This window comes from Anolis sagrei, chromosome 1 (assembly GCF_037176765.1).
Source record: "Anolis sagrei isolate rAnoSag1 chromosome 1, rAnoSag1.mat, whole genome shotgun sequence".
NCBI lineage: Eukaryota > Metazoa > Chordata > Lepidosauria > Squamata > Dactyloidae > Anolis > Anolis sagrei.
In genome coordinates, this window is record NC_090021.1 from 204,532,953 (window position 1) to 204,550,860 (window position 17,908).

Below are 17,908 nucleotides of genomic sequence, written 5' to 3' on the forward strand. Positions count from 1 at the left end.
ATCCTGATGGAGTTGCCCCAAGCAGTTGGGTGCAGAGGTTAGCAAAGACACTGCCCTGTCTTGATAGGGCCCTCCTTCGTCTGAAGAGGAGAACCGATGCTGTTCTGTATTCCTCTCCAAAGCCAGGAACTCCCTACCACCATCTAAAAAGAAAAAGAAGAAAACGATAGAATATTGAGTCCACAGCAGCCAATGGTTTTGTATAATCACCATTGCCAGCTCTGTGGTTTAGTTTTGATTATTTTCTATATTCCTGGCTCTGAAGTGCCAATGCTTTTCATAGATTTACCTTCCTTAGTGCTTGACTATTCAGCCGGGCATGAAGACAGCAGCCAACAGGATACAGCAACACTGATTGTTGGCAGTGGTGGTGCTTTGGTAGTTACAGCTTTTGACCCCCTCATCTAAGGGTGTAGAATTAATGCAGTTTGATACCACTATTTAGCCATGGCTTGAGGCTTTGGGTTCCTGGGAATTTATCTTGGTGAGGCACCAGCACATTTTGGCAGAGAAGGAGAAATATCTTGTAAAACTATACCTTCCATGATTCCACATCATTGGCCCATGGTAGTTAAAAAGGTGTCAAACTGTATTAATTCGAAAGTGTAGCTGCACCCTTAAGCTCCTATTGTTTCTTCTTAGTAGGGAGAGGGATTCTGACACACCTTGTTCTACTGTGCTGTCTACTTCGTGGGAAGGGGAGTTGCTTGGTTACACACTTGCCACCTCTTCACACTGGGGCAAATTGCCTCTTTGCAACACTTTGGGGATATGGCCTGCCGGGCACCTCACATTACGCTAAGCAGGCCTCGCCCCATTGATGTTTGAAGTGCCAGGGAAGAGTCACAAGATGCTTTCTTAGCCACGACAAAAGGTAAGATGTTTTTCTATCCTTTTCCCCATCTGATGTGGGAAAGAGCAATGCAGCAACATGCGGTGTCACCCTTTTCTCATCTGATGGGAATAAGGAAAAGGTGTCAACACACTGTGTCCCATTGAGCAATCTGGCTTTCAGTGAGCGGCAGCCAGATTGCTCACTGGAGCGACATACAGGGAGCACACCACCCCCCTGCTATGCCAGCTCCACTGGCTGGCGGTTCAATTCCGAGCACAATTCAAGGTGCTGGTTTTAACCTACAAAACCCTGTACGGTTCCGGTCCAGTGTATCTGTCCGAACGTATCTCCCTTTACGTCCCACCTCGGAGTTTGAGATTATCTGGGGAGGCCCTGCTCTCGACCCCACCACTGTCACAAGTGAGGCTGGTGGGGACGAGAAGCAGGGCCTTCTCAGTGGTGGCCCCTCACCTGTGGAACTCACTCCTGGTGGGAAATCAGAGCATCACCATCCCTCCTCTCCTTCAGGAGGAGGGTGAAGACATGGTTGTGGAACCAGGCCTTTGGGCAACCAGGCAATTAAATAAGACAATTAAATAAGACAATCAGATGTGCAAGATCAGCAGGATTGTCGAAATGGAATCAAAAACAGATCTATGAGTTAGTGTACACTGATAGGGTAGGAGGAAGAATTAGGTTTGTATTGATTTTATTGATTTTATCGATTTTTTATTGTTTTTATTGGGATAATGGCTTGAATTGTGGTAACTATGAATTGTTGTACTTCTGTGATGATTGTTTTGTGTGGCAGGCATCTAAGCGTGCCTTTGCTGTTGTAAGCCGCCCTGGGTCCCCTACGGGGTGAGAAGGGTGGGGTATAAGAACCCCAAATAAATAAATAAATAAATTCCCCCAATGTGATGGGGGAAGGACGGAGGGCACATGGGGTGACTGCCAGCAAAATGGCACAGGGGGAGGGATCGTATAGAGGACTTGTACAGGCATGTGGGGAGATAGGAGGATGGTCTCTCTTCTTTACTTTTGGGGAAAGCAGTGCTGCTCCGCTGTGTGGAGACAAGTGAGTGTGTGCAGCACACCCTCCACTTCGGACATGTGCCCACTGTCAGAACTGCACTTTGCTTCCCAGCTCATGTGACAGGAGGCTTTGATGGTGGAATGGATTTCTACTTCATCAGCATCTTTCAAGACTTTTTAATATAGACTACAGATACACCTTGAGGTGTTCAGGTAAGGGGAACAAAAGAAGCCTTGTTAAACAACAATAAGACACATAGCACAATTGTAATCCTTTTTATTTCAACTAGGCACGCACAATTTGCAAATGGAATCCCATTGAAATTTTATCAGAATTGCTGAGAAAAGGACCCTGAAATGGATTCATGTACATTTTCCGCTTGTATTTGGGTTTTTTTTTCCATGTCAGGACCTACTTGAGAAACTGCAACTTGCTTCTGGTGTAAGAGAATTATCTGTCTGCAAGGACATTGCCCAGGGGATGCCCAGATGTTTTACCATACTGTGGGAGGCTTCTCTAATGTTCCTACTTGAGAAGCTGAAGCTGACAGATGGGAGCTAACCCCACTCCCCGAATTCAAACTGCTGACCTTTCAGTCAGCAATTGTGCTGGCACAAGGGTGCGCCACCAGGGACTCCCTCATATTTGGTGACAAATAATGACCTCAAGTATTGAAAGCAGCATTTTGGAACCTGGGGGTCAGGACCCCTGGGGGGGGGGGGTTGCGAAGGAGTGTCAGAGGGGTCACCAAAGACCATCAGAAAACACAATATTTTCTGTTGGTCATGGGGGCTCTTTGGTCAAATTCTATCATTGGTGGGGTTCAGAATGCTATTTGATTATACGTGAACTTTGAATCCCAGCAAGTATAACTACCAAATGTCAAGGTCTGTTTCCCCCAAATTCCAGCAGTATTCATGTTTGGACATATTAAGCATTCATGCCAAGTTTAGTCCAGATCCATCATTGTCAACACTACTCTCTGGATGTAGGTGAACTACAACTCCAAAACTCAATTCCTACCAAACCCTTCCAGTATTTTCTGTTGGTCATGGGAGTTCTGTGTGCCAAGTTTGGTTCAATTCCATCATTGGTGGAGTTCAGAATGCTCTCTGATTGTATAAATCCCAGCAACTACAACTCCCAAATGACAAAACCAATCCCCTCCCCATCAGTATTCAAATTTGGGTATATCAGGTATATGTGCCAAATTTGGTCCAATGAATGAAAGTACATCCTACATATCAGATATTTATATTACAGTTCATAACAGTAGCAAAAGTACAGTTATGAAGTAGCAACGAAAATGTTAAGGTTGGGGATTACCGCAACATGAGGAACTGTATTAAGGGGTTATGGCATTAGGAAGCTTGAGAACAATAGATTTTAAGTAACCTCCTTATGGAACCAGAGTCACTCGGAAATATGAAAAAAACAAATCTTTATGACAGGTGCTCTAGAGCTTTGGCAATCCACATGTTGAGATAAAACTGATATCACCTTGTGATATAGCATAGTGGATTAAGTGTTGGACTGTGTTAACTGTGCAGAACAGGGCTGGGAAAACCCACTGAATGGCCTTTGGCAAGTCACACATCTTTAGCCTCAGAAAACCTTGTGAAAAGGATGCCTTAAATCAGAAATGACTCGAAGGCACATGATAGCAACAACAGGTTAGAAATATTCTCCAAGAATAAAAACATCAACCAACAAACTTCAGTCAAAATCAGTGCTTTTGTCTGAAACAGGATTGGCCTCTGTCTTAAGCCTTCTGTGATGCCATACATTTGGGAACAAGAAATAATCTAGTCTAGCAATGACTATATAAAAATAAGCAGACAAAAATAAATCATGGGCACTACCTCACAACTAGCTTAGGCTTGGAATGTACCTTTGCAATTCATGCCTGAATTCCTGAAAAAAGGAATAGCATCCCCAGCATTTTTCATGAATGGCCAAAGAACGAAACTGTCCCCTACCCTTTGTAAAATAAAGTGTTACTTAGGAGATCCCTCGTAGCTCGAGGATGATGGTCTTCCAGATGTGGTGTCTTGGCGGTGGGTCCGTTGGTGGCTATGGAGCCCTATTCTTGATCCGCATCTTCTCCCAAAGTGAGGACATCAGTTTCCAGGTGGATGGTAGTCCCAGTCAGGGTTGGCTTGATGCGCCTTCCTCTTGGCATGTTTCTCTCTTTCTGTTCGTGCCTCTTCGAATTCCGCAGCACTGCTGGTCATAGCTGACCTCCAGTTAAAGTGCTCAAGGGCCAGGGCTTCCCAGTTCTCGGTGTCTATGCCACAGTTTTAAAGGTTGGTTTTTAGCCCATCTTTAAATCTCTTTTCCTGTCCACCAACATTCTGTTTCCTGTTCTTGAGTTCAGAGTAGAATAGCTGCTTTGGGAGAAGATGATCGGCCATTTGGACAATGTGGCCAGTCCAGCGGAGTTGCTGGTGGAGGAGCATTGCTTCAGCCTGGTGGTCTTTGCTTCTTCCAGCATGCTGACATTTGTCTGCTTGTCTTCCCAAGAGATTTGCAGGATTTTTCAGAGGCAGCGCTGATGGTATTGTTCCAGGAGTTGCGTATGATGTCTGTAGACAGTAAAATAAAGTATAACGGTTACTTTACTCTTGCTTGCTGTTTGTATTATGTAGAGCTAAAGGTTTCAGAGCAAACCAAGGTAAAGAAAACTGAAATATAATCCTGAAGTACTTACATGACATAATTTCTTTGGACTGTCCATCTAATCCTGATAGGCCTTTCACAGCACTTTGAGGAAGAAAAAACCCTGTTTTATCATAGGTAACAACCCAGTAGTTCATTTTGACTGTGGGGTGAAAATATTTTAAGAATTCTAATAAGCTATATCATAGTAATAATAGTTGGGCTTCTGTATTAGTAGGTCCTGTATCCACAAATTCAACCGACTTCAGTTTGAAAATGTAAAATCCAAAAAGCAGACCTTAGATTTGCCTTTTTATATAAGGGACACTGTTTTACCACACCGTTGTATATAGTGGGGTTCAAGCATCTGTGGATTTCGTTATCAGGGCTCCTGGAAGAAACCCCAGCAAATGCCAAGTAGCTCTACATTGTCTGCATTGCTTTCTTAACGCTTGCCAGAATAGGAGGATGCGGTTCATTAGATATGCAACAAGGGGTTGCAATACAAATCAAACTCATCAGTGCAAGGAGACCTTTCTCCCAAACCTGTATCTAAATACAGTAAAGAGCTCCTGTAAGAAATAGATTTTTTTCTCAGTTGAAGTTGAAAGAGAGTTCAAATTCTGTCTTTAAAGGTGGGATCAGATACAGACTTAAGATCAATGAAAGTGGAAACAGTCTTCTGGAAGGTCTGAAATGTCTCTCTGCTTAGTGAGCCAAAGGAAGACATGATCTATTGTGATTCTTGCCTGTTTCAAATCTTGAATACCTGTACTTTGAATGTAACATAAGCATTGTTCACATAGTTAACTTGGAGACATTTTCACCCTTTACCAAGGAACTTGGTTCTTACATTATTCTGCTATTGGCGAAATGTGTATGTAATGATGGTGACTTACTTTGGTTCAGGGGCATTGGGCAATTGATGGCGACTCTGATGTTCATGAGGGAATAATTTTAAATGTTGGCATAACAGAAAGGATTTAGCTGTGTTTGCATGCCATCATGAAGATTAAAGATGTAGCTTGTGTGAAGGAATCCACATTCATTGTGATCACTTCGTGAAATGTGTGTGGACACACACGGTCTGATTGCTCCTGCTTTAGCTCTTCCATTGCATGAAGAGAAAAAGAGAGAAATTGCAGTGAAGTCCATAATCAAACTGACTGGAAGCCAACTTTAGAGACGGATTGAAAAGTCGGCTTGTTTGGAGTTCCCATTTTGCATGTATAGTATAAACCACATATGCATGGGATCAGTATCTTCTAGGCATTTTCTAATCTTTCTGTGATATTCCTCGGCAAGACCTTCATTTCAATCCAGTTCACTACTTTCAATGATTTTGCATATCCACACAAAATCCAGGAACATATTCCCCATGGATATAGGGATTGTGGTCTAATGGGAATCTGTATTTAATGCTTGAATCCTGGCTTATTCTCTTTGTTTGATAGGATGAGTCAGGGTGCAGGAGAGTTGGGGCTGCAAGCAGAATCACCCTATCTGGCCATACTCTGACCTATTCCTCTACTATTACTTTGTATCTAAGGAGCTGCGGTGGTGCAATAGGTTAAACTCCTGTGCCGGCTGAACTGCTGATCTGAAGTTTGGTGGTTTGAATCTGTGAGACAGAGTGAGCTCCTGTCTGTCAGCTCTAGCTTCCCATGTGGGGACATGAGAGAAGCCTTTCACAGAATGGTAACACACCCAGGTGTCCCCTGGCAATGTCCTTCCAGACAGCCAATTCTCTCACACCAGAAGCGACTCGCAGCATATTCTCAATTCGCTTCTTATATGATTTAAAAAAATTGGATCTTTTCTGAAAAATTAATACACTTTTACTTGTTGAGAAATTAATGTACAGTTGTCCAACATTTCTCTCTGAGGTGACACAGGTTAAAATATAATTGCCTCCTCTGGAAGGGTCTTGTGAATGAAAATGCAGTTTAGAGAAATCAAAGTCTCCAGGGAAATAAGATAAAGGAAGCAAACAATGATCTTTATTAGGGGGACAAAGGCAGTGACATCTCCAGCCCATCCCCTGTTCGGATATCAGCCAGCCAGCATGCCAATGACTTAAATCAAGAAATAGTTTTCTAAGATATACAGAGACACTTGCTGGAACACCTCAGCAAGCGAGAGTCCAAAAGTGGAAGGCTAAAATCCAGAACCCCAATCAATGGCTGATACCAAATGAGAGACTCCCTCCTAGGCACACAGAAAACTGGGTGACTTCGAAAGCACTGAACAGACTGTGCTCTGGCACCACAAGATGCAGAGCCAAGCTTAAGAAAAGGGGCTACAAAGTGGAGTCCACAACATGCAAGTGTGGAGAAGAGCAGACCACGTACTACAATGCAATCTGAGCCTGCCACATGCCCAATGGAGGACCTTCTTATAGCAACACCAGAGGCACTCCAAGTGGCCAGCTACTGGTTAAAGGACATTTAATAAAATGCCAAGTTTGCAAACTGTGTGTGTGTGTTTAATTACAATACAACTGTTTAGTTCGCTCCTAACACGATAAATAGGAGAGGAAGAGGGGAATCTTGATCTTGAAAAGCCAATACCAACCAATACTTATACACAGGGTTGCTGCATCTAGGCAGCATATCGGTCCATATTTTTCAAGACATCCTCAGCATCCCTTTGTGGTTGTGTAGCAAAGCCTGCTCCTCTGTCCCCTGCTCTTGGGCAGCAAGTGATTTGCCTGCAACTATTTGGAGTCACGGCTTGATCAGATTCCTGATGCAAGGGGAGGAAAATCTGGGCCACTTGTAAACACAGCCATCTTTCTCTTCACACTAGTCTCTCTGTCTTTATTCACACTCCTCACCCTGGGCACATTTATTTCTTAAGCAGCATAATTCAGAGGAAAGGGTCTGATTCTAAGAAGGGTGTCATTGTATTTTCAAAGGCTTTCATGGCCAGAATCACTGGGTTGTTGTAGGTTTTTTCGGGCTGTATGTCCATGTTCTAGAAGCATTCTCTCCTGACATTTTGCCTGCATCTATGGCAGGCATCCTCTGAACATGGACACACAGCCTGAAAAAACCTACAACAACCCAAGGGTATCATTAATCGGCAATGCTTCTCCCCTCCTGTTTCCACTCAGGCCTCTTCCTTATGTTACCCTGTCTAAAATGCATTGGTTGATCTCTTCTTCAGTTGCAGTTTTACCTTAAGGTGCAGATGTTTGTTGCTAAAAAGGCTCTGGCACTCTCCTCCCCCTCTCTGCATTTGGTGGTTAAATCTGTCCACCCCCAACTCAGCATTTCTTTTCTTTCTTTCTTTCTTTCTTTCTTTCTTTCTTTCTTTCTTTCTTTTGGCTGTTGCTGCAGCTAGTGCTGCTGATGGTACTGCAGCTGTTGTTGTGGTGGTTATTGTTATTGGTGGAAGGGGAGCATTCTTCAGGGACACGCTTGTGAGAAGCCCAGAAGCCCTCCCGTTCGTCATCCACTATCAAAGAGGCTGCTCTGCGAGCTGACTGAGGCACAGCCGCCCAGCCAATCGCCGGGCTCTTTCCTGACTCTGTCATCAGCCCTTGGTTGGGGAGAAACGGGTTTTGCTTTCAGGCTCAGCATTTGCAAGGCAGATAAAATGCCAGGTCTGGGCTGCCTCTCGGGATAACCTTCCCCTCCTAGGATGTGAAGGAGTAGCACCTGGGCAGGGGAAAAGTCCACAGGGGCAGACATTAGATACATACAGAGTCCCAGGAAGCGGAGGGGCTTCCACCTAGGCCTTTGCCTGCATTTGTTATTGCCAAAAACAAAAAACAAAAACCAGCTGTGGCTTTTGTAGGAATTTCACTTTTTGCCTTGAGGAAGGGGTGCCTTGGATTATCAGACCTCCATGTATGACAATTTGTACCTGCATGGATTTGAAGACTCTGAGGCGGTAAGTGTCGGCTGTATGTGCTGGGATTGGGGTTGGTGGGGGGGGGGGGGTGTCATTTAACAGTCCCATCTTTTTGCTGGTTTTTGTTGCTCCTTTCTTGGAACAGTGAAGTCTGCGGAGGAGAGAGACGCCAAAGGAACAGTCTCTCTCTCTTTCTGTGTTTTGTTTTGTGGGCTGTGATGGATGGAAAGTGGAGGAGGAGTGGGGGGCACCTGCATTATATCATTCCTTCTCCAGTGCTGATTTCAGAAAGGGAAAAGCCAAAGGAGAGTCCTGGGGTTTCCAAGAAAAGCTGGGAGGGGTTTTTTTTTAATGTGTTATCATTTTCCAACTGCATGGCAGGGTGCATAGATGCTTTGGAGATGTGGGCTGTTGAACATTATTGTGTTCATCACCTGAAGGGAAGGGGGGCAAGGGAAGGGGGAGATGTTCATATTATTGGACTTGGTGAGGTGTTTTCTTGGTAACGATGGAAGTTTTCAGGCTCTGTCTGTGTGTGTATGTGTACACACACACACACACACACACACACACACGAGCTGTTGCTTGGGTAAATGATCAGTGCAGATCCATTTGATTTCCTTAAACAAAGAAACAGTACAAGTGGTTGCTGTAATGCCACCCTACAGCATCACAGTGTTGCCACTGTATATGCTTTTAACATGCTTCTTAAGGAGGATCGTATATTATGGTGGCTAATGCTGCCTTTATAAATATGTAGGAGATGTTATCCTCAGTAGACCTGTACTCCTGCAAGTTGGGAGAGCCACACTGCTAACAGAAGCCATTTATATTTTGGCAGAATTGATCCTTAGGAACCCTCTGCCTCTGCTGGTCGAAAGCCATTTGAATATGGACTGGGTGGTGGTGAGGATCATCTTCAGAGATTTAAAAACTGTGTGACTTCTGCTATAGCATAGGCACATTCTTATTTCATGCTATTTCCTTCTGTGGGTTTTAAGAAAAAAATATATCTTGAAGGAACGTCAAGGGAACTAGGAACTGCTGAGATTGACATAACAATATACACACTGTTCTATATTAAACTGGAATGTGTTACATAAGGTTTTGTAGCCAAAGCATAAAATACACAGATTGTAACATAAAATAGTGTATGCGTCAATGCAGACGTATATAGCCAGTGGTGTGACATCTACATGAGAATGCATAGGATTGTATATATATGTGAGTGTGTGTTGTGTATATATATACCCCTCCAGATCAGTCTTTGTTCCTGCCTGCCACGGAGACTTTCCTTAGGCTTTAACTGTAAGGAGTAGGTTGACTCAATTGCTAATAATATAGCTTTACAGTTAGTGTAATTTGCAGGGAAAAGAAATTGAATTGATAAGTGGAATAAAAAGGAAATAACCTATCATTTCTGTTCTGAGGGGGAAAAAGCTGGGATGATGGAAGATAGATGTCAAATAGCTTTTAATGACTCTTCAGATTAGTTTTGTAGTCTTGTACTCTTCCGCCCCTGGTGAGATATTTTGCAGGTATTTCTTTACAGTGTGTATTTTTTAACCGTGATGTCATGCCAGGTATCTCTCTTCATGCAACCTAAGCTTTACAACCATGGTCAAAACTCCCTTGAGTAATTTTTATTCAGGGTTGACTTGGCTGGCATTATACTGCTGTAGCAGGTGGCTACAAAGGTTGAAATATATATCCACCTGTTTATTAAGTGTTGAATATGCTGCATCTGTAAGTGAAAATGGTCCAGCCTGCATCATAGTGCAGCTCAGTGGACAAAGTTCCTGGAAACATGGGATCCATGTACTGCTCAATATACTGCGTCTCTGGATACTCTAAAATCTATTTCTCCTCTTTCAAACTCATTTCCTCATATCAAGTACAGAAGGGGAAATGGCCCATCAATCATGTCTGCTGGGTATATCAATTGCGAGCAGTTGTAAAACACTTAAAACACAAAATGCATTAAGCAATGACACAATGTGTAGTTTTGAGTTTAAGCACAGTACAGAAGAACGGCTTGTTGGTTATATACAAACTGGGCTCATTCCCTCATATCTCAGTTTCCACTAATGGAATATCCCATCTTTCTCCTGGGAATAGCCTGAAGAATAGTCTTCCAGAAGATAGCATTTTTATGTCTTCTGTAACTATTAAGTGAAGTGGGTCACACCAGTGTCGTGGACAACAATTGGATGACATGATGTAGCACAATCCCTATTCCTTCCTCAGGACAGCACTACCGAATGAATGTGTTAGTAAGAGCTCTATATTTTGGGTGATATGTTCCAGGACTTCCTGTGGATATTCAAAATTGTGGATAATAATGATGCTTATTGAATAAGCGACTTCCATTGGAAGCAAACCATAGAGTTGTGCTGGAGGATATTGCTAAGTCCACCAACATGATATTATGGTCAATTTCTGGCAGAAGCAAACCATAGAATCACCTGGAGGACCTAGAAAGTGTCTGCAAAAGGCATATTATTTTCAAATGAAAACATAGGTATCAGTCCTGTGGATATGGGATTGTCTTGTATTTATTTATTTACAGTTTGCATGGTCTTCATCTACACAATGACTATTCAAGTCCACACTTTTTTTGATAGGAACGCTTAGGAGACAGATGTTTTAAAATGCGGTAAAGATGGGAAAGAGAAAAGGTTATAGTGTTGCTTCCTCATCTCTAGAGTACACATCTTTCTAAAACTATGTGTGATGTAAGCATTCTTACAGTTAAACAATATGATTAAAAAAATTAAAAAAGCAAATGTACAAACAGAATGTTCAGTATTGGTAATTGAAGTTGCCATACACAGGTAAAATGAAGTAGATGTGATCTTGGCATAACTTCTTTAGCAGAAAATTTGGTCTTGGAGACAAAAAAAAGTTATGGGAAGAATGGGAATAAGTAACTGAGGGACACTTCAATATGTTTTGGCAAATGTTTTATTTTTTAAAAAATTATCAATATGTGCATGTAAAACCAATTAATCAGCATCAATCACTTAGGCCTTGCACAAGTGAGCAAAATCTTCTAAACCTTCAAGAGACCATTTGAAGACTTCTTTCCAAATGCATCTTGGAATGATGTCTATTTTCACCAGTCTTCAGCTGGTGCCCCTAGTGGCGCAATGGGTTAAACCCTTGTGCCAACAGGATTGTTGACCGAAAGGTCAGCGGTTCGAAATCCAGGGAGTGGAGTGAGCTCCTGTCTGTCAGCTCTAACTTCTCATGAGAGAGGCCTCCCATAGGATGGTAAAACATCCAGGGAACCCTTGCAGACGGCCAATTCTCTCACACTAGAATTAACTTGCAGTTTCTCAAGTTGCTCCTGACATGAAACAAAAAGCCTTTAGCTATCCTACAATTTCTGTTTCAGTGGCCAAAATTATAGGTGTATGCTTTCTTAACAAACTTAAAGGGGTAGGTGAGACAGGCTTATCTTCTCTCCCACTTTTTTCTGTGTATGCTCAATTTGGGAAACAGCTGCTTTTTCCTTGCGTGTTGTAGGCAGGCCACATGGGTACAGTACATGTAGCTCCAGTGGAATCCCAGGCATTCCTAGCTCAAGCTTTATTGCAGTGTTTCTCAACCTGTGGGTCCCCAGATGTTTTGGCCTTCAACCCCCAGAAATCCTAACAATTGCTAAACTGGCTGGGATTTCTGGGAGTTGTAGGCCAAAACACCCGGGGACCCCAGGCTGAGAACCATTGCTTTATTGCATTATCTGCAGAAGACACAATGTAGCAACTCAGTACTGAAATTCTGTGTTTCTCCAGCCTTCCTTTGCTACCACTTTAATGCAGATGCAGACAGATCATGAGGAAGAAGAGCTTCTTTGTGAAAGGTTTTGTTAACTGAGGTATGTCTGCACTGAGTTGGACTATTGGTTCCCGTAGTCACCTTTGTCAAGTCTGACTGATAGCGATGGCTTTTCAAGGTTTCTTGATAACCAGTCCAGAGATTAACCAGACCTGGTTCTGTTTAGCCTCCAATATTATATTATATCAGACATGTTTAGAGTTGTATGGTAGTCATTCTTTGCTCAGCAAGGATACCTTACCCATCCATATCCTGGTGGTAGCAAGGTAAGGTTATTGTGTATTTCAGAAAGACCAAATTCTGTTCAGTGGAATGTGTAATTAGAGTAACAGGACTGACCCTCAGGGTTGGCTCTAACATTAGACTGTATGGTCAACTTCCATCAGCTACAGGCAAAAAACAAAGACACCAGTGGTTGTCATGTTGCCTGCCTTGTACCCCCTTCACTTTCTGGCTGCCCTCGGGTGCAGTGGGGGCTGTTGTCCTTCAATAAGGTTGACATGGCAGACTGGTTGTCTCTTTTATGGGAAAGAAGGGAGTTTTTTTTCCCATCACCCCTGGCATTAAAATGTATTGGGGTAACCCTATTGGAGCTAGTAAAATCTGTTCTCTCCTTTCCATTTTTTAAAGAACCCGAGGAAGGGCAAACCTTAAATGTTTGCATCTGAAATTAAGTGTCCCCCATTCACTTCAGGGCGGAGGTGGGAGAAAACTCATGACTGAAATGATTAATCATACTGCAGAAGAATGTGTAAGGTCGGATTAAGTGAACACACAGCTTTCAATATGCAAAGGGATCTTGGAGACCAACCGAGACAACAAAGTTGGTAGCATTTCTAAGCTTCTGTAGACTAAATCCGTTTCCTCAGACACATGGAGTGAAGTGCCTAGGAAGAGGCTTTTATAGGTAGAACTGTGTGAATGAATGTCATTCAGCTTTCAGTTCAGTGAAAAACTGAGATTTCTTGTTGTTGAGGGGGTGCTCTGCAGGGTGTGGTGGAGGGGAACTTGGGCATGAAAGCAGTTGTGGGGAAGCCGGCACTTCCAAAAGTACAAACTATTCATAACGTCTCACTCTGGCTATGCCTGCATTAATAAAAAGGTTGTGAACCATTCTGGTTGATAGGAATCCCAGCGGCTCAACCCAAACGCTCTGTTGGAGGTGAACATATGAAAAGCTTGAGGGGGAGTACGGCACTTGCTCTCTTGTCTGTAACAGGCACTTCTGAAGCAAAGGATCCTGAGCTGTTGATGCGACAAGCACATTGTAAAATGACTGCATCAGAATGAATCAAGGCTTTGTCCTGGGGTGTTTTACAGCACTAGGACTTATAAACCCCAGGCCTATCCAGTGCAGTTCAAGGCCCATCTTATGCTACTGATTTATGAGGATTTTTTTTAAAGAAACAGAAATATTTGTTGTTGATAGTGTTGAATGCTTTCAAGTTGTTTCTAGAGCCCCCAGTGGCGCCATGGGTTAAACCCTTGTGCTGGCAGGACTGAAGACTGACAGGTCAGAGGTTTGAATCTAGGGAGAGCGCAGATGAGCTCCCTCTGTCAGCTCCATCTCCCCATACGGGGACATGAGAGAAGCCTCCCACAAGGATGGTAAAACATCAAAACATCAGAGTGTCCCCTAGGTAATGTCCTTGCAGACAGCCAATTCTCTCACACCAGAAGTGACTTGCAGTTTCTCAAGTCATTCCTGACACGGGAAAAATAGTTTTTTTCTGACTTATGGCAACCCTAAGACAACTCTATCACAGGGTTTTACTGGCAAGATTTATTCAGAAGGGTTTGTTCTTAACTTCCCCTGAGACTGAGAGAGTGTTACCTGCTCGAGATCATAGAATCATAGAGTTGGAAGAGATCTCATGGGCCATCCAATCCAACCCCCCGCCAAGAAGCAGGAAAACTGCATTCAAAGCACCTCTACAGATGGCTATCCAGCCTCTGTTTAAAAGCCTCCAAAGAAGATCCCTCAGTGGGTTTCCATGGCTGACTGTTGATTGAAACCTGGTATTCAATGTTCGTCCAATGTTCAATCCACTATAATCATCTGTGTTTATTCCCAGACCTCATCTTGCACATGTTTTGCAGTTGAACCCCAGTTTAACTCTTACATGGAAAGATTCCTGAAATAATTGAAATAGATCCTAGTTATCTTATGTCAGTGGTTCTCAACCTGTGGATCCCCAGGTGTTTTGTCTTACGACTCCCAGAAATCCCAGCCAGTTTACCAGCTGTTAGGATTTCTGGGAGTTGAAAGCCAAGACATCTGGGGACCCACTGGTTGAGAACCACTGTCTTAAGTGTTGAGAAGCTTCATGGACTTTTAATAAGCCATTTAACATCAAGACCTCTGGTGGGTTGTTGACTTCTTGGCGAAGATATATGCCATTCATTTCTTTTGGTAGGAGCACAAAAGTGCCTGGGCCTAAATCTAATTGATGATCCACCTTGAATAAGTGAATTCACACAAGTGTTTACATACTGCTTAGTTCAGTGAGTCTGCTTTAGTTGGAATGAGCCATATGATGCATCTCTTGATATTTTTGTCAGAGCTCATCCTTTTTTTCAGCTTGATTATTATATTGTTTTTTAAAGGGTGGGCCAATTTTAGTTACTGTCTTGGGAGTTTTGTTATTTAATATTTTACTTATGTTTGCTTAACTTATGTACATGTAGCGATAGTATTTCATTCATGAAACGGATAAATTTGACTAGGCTACCTCCTCAAGACATGAGGAGAGACATATTAAAAATTCTTAATGCCTTAATGCCTTCTTAATACCCATGCTATATGTTTTGTGCTTTGATTCATAGTTTGCGGCTGGGATGCTAGTTTGGATCAACAGCAATAGCCTCTAGTAATCTACATCTCTCTTGTGCACTCCCAAAGTGAATCTGAAGGACTGATATATCCCATGTTTCCTGTTAACAGTTTCTCATATTTCCTTTAACCTATCAGTTCATATTCCTAAATGACGAATCTTTCAAAAAATGCCATCTTGATTTAAAAGTAGACTAGAGTTGATTCTCCAATGCTATTACAATACATGATGATGCCCTGTTAATGTATGAACTGCCTTCAGTGAGAAGCAGGAATATATAATGTGATGTTAGATTATATGAAAGCTCATATGGTGATTGTGAAGGCAATTTCGCAGCTACAGATCATTTACTCACACTGCACTTGTGGAATAGTCCATACCTGTTTAAATTTTGCTTGCTAAAGTTCTTCACTTGGCACAGCTGTTTGAACAGTGTCAGCAAATAAACTACAGCCATTCAAAGAGTGATGCACATTTTTGATGACTCCTGCTTGTTCAGTTGAAGCTTTGAGTGAACATAGTGGCCGCAATTGTATTGTTACTGTTAACTGGAGTAGACCTATTGCATCGGTGGTATTTGCTTATGTGTTGACCCACCATTCAGCATTTGATTCAGTGGGTCTACTCTACCTGTAACGAACCATCAGGAATCTGGCCAATGAAACCTGTTCAGCTAACAGTCTAGATCAGCATCAATATTTTATACAAGCTGTACCTGCCACGCATTGCTGTGACCAATCTTCTCTCCCTCTTTCTCTCCTTCCTTCTTTCTCTCCTTCCTTCCCTCCTTTTTTTTCTTTCTTTCTCCCCTTCCTTCTCTACCTCTTTTCTTCCTTCCCCTCCCTTTTTCTTTCTTTCCTTTCTTCCTTCTCTACCTATTCTTGGACCATAACTCCCAGCAGTCCTCCTGATTGATCTCTCTACCTACTATCTATCTCTATCTAATCTATATATCTTATCTATCTGGAGAATTGCTGTGAGTTGCAGTTCAGGAATAGAAAATAGAAAATATGTATGGATTGGGATGCCTTCAAAGAAATCCAAAGAGAAGAAAGCTTGCAGTTTGAAAGCAGTGCACTTGGAGCATCCTCCTCCCCTAAAGGGCCTGGTCTAGAGGATGCTGGGAATTGTCATTTTCGCACATGCACTGCAACGTCATTTAGCTTTTTGGGGGGTTTAAGTCCTTTCTGCTATATTTTGGGAGGGGTTTATGAGTGATGGTCACTCATTGATCTGTTAGGGGTGTAGTGTCCAAATTTCGTGTCGATTTGTCCAGTGGTTTTTGAGTTATGTTAATCCCACAAATGAACACTACATTTTTATTTATATAGATGGATGTAGAGGAAGAGACAACATAAAATGAACTTGTGTCTGTTGGCTGAAAAACCCACAGTCATGGAGAATCCTTTGGGAAGAGTATGTTAGATTAAAGCTGTTCTGTCTGTTGGATAAGGGTATTTGTGTGAGCAGGGATGAGACTTTCTTGTTTGTGTACTTGTTATTATTTGATTGTTCATTGTATTGGGGAACTAGTGTTCGTTTAAGCCTTCCCCAGTTTGGGAAGATGGAGTGGACTACAACACACAGCGTGTTATTGGTGCAAATTATTGTGGGAAACAGAGGAGAGTGTTTGTAACTCTTAATTCTTTCTTTAGCTACAGAAGGGGTGGAGAAAATTTAGTCTGTGGGCCACATGTACTCTCCTCCGTCCCCTCAAAACTCACTCAAATGTCCTACAGGACATATGGCCAGACATTTTGACATGTTTTGGAGGGAAGGTCCCATGATCCCTTTTAAGTCCAGGAGTGGCTTTTTTTAAAAATATGACCCAGGAGTTAACTGTTCCTAAAATGGCCCAAATAAGATTGTATACATGGCAAAATTGCCTCAGCTGTCTATTAGAGGGCATAGGCAGGCTTTGGGGAGCACAAAACCTCTTTTGTGGTAGTCCATTGTTGCCCCGTAAGATCTAAGACAGTCCTGCACAACCTGTGATCTTACAGGTGTTTGGGTTTCCAACTTTAAGAAGACCTAGCCAGCTTCTCCGGTAGTCAGGAATTTGGGAGCTGAAGTCCAAAACACCTGAAGGGCCACAGGTTGTGCAGTCCTGATCTCACAGTTGCCTGCCCTTGATCTACGGCTTTCCACCTTGACCCACAAAACTCTTCTTTAATTTCCTTCCCTGTATGTTGTTCCCATCATGTTAGCGTTTCATTGTATGTAAATATTGTATGTAAATATTGCAGTGCCCCTGTACATCAAATAAAATAACTTGATGATAAACTCTTTCCAATGGTTATGGTTAGGATGAAGAAGGGACAGATCCTACTCACATATATCATTTTAATCATTTTGTCTCCCAACCTGCATTCTTGAGCAGACCCAGAAAGAATAACCACTGGAAGCCTTTTTGATCCTTTTTTTCCCCTTACAGTGAAATTGAATGAAAATCATAGCAAAATACCTTCAAGTTGGATATTTATCAGATGTATCTTTCCTGGAAATCTTTGCTGCCAAAGTTAGATAAAGACAGTCGCTAGTAGATTTGCATGAGCATTATATAGGGTGTTGCAGACAACCCCATGGAACTGATACACAGAATCCCCATAGGTCAGGAATCTTATTGGACTGCATATGCTCTAGCCAGCATAGCCATTGATGAGGGGTGATGGGAATTGCAGTCCAGTAACATTAGGAGGGTTAGCCCTGTTCTTTCTCAATGAAGACCATGAAAAATGAAAGAGGTTCCTTTGTCTATATTTTTGCATTTGTTCTGTAAAATGCTTATTTTTCAAATCTGTACATTCCAGAGATGATGGAGTGGTTTGTGTGTTGAACTGTGACCCA

At 42.5% G+C, this 17,908-nt stretch overlaps 1 protein-coding gene across 3 annotated transcripts in view; it reads left to right on the forward strand.

Moving 5' to 3' along the window:
- The window catches only part of CACNB4 (calcium voltage-gated channel auxiliary subunit beta 4), a 198,185-nt gene that overhangs the window by 82,991 nt on the left and 97,286 nt on the right, over positions 1-17,908 (forward strand). The window contains exon 1 of one of the 3 annotated variants that reach the window (XM_060776661.2): positions 8,022-8,426. The exons of the other annotated variants lie outside the window; for them this stretch is intronic. Within the exon in view, the coding sequence (XP_060632644.1) occupies positions 8,382-8,426 (45 nt within the window). The 5' untranslated portion in view covers positions 8,022-8,381. Of the gene's footprint in view, positions 1-8,021; positions 8,427-17,908 lie in introns of those variants that run through there. 3 annotated transcript variants of the gene reach the window in all.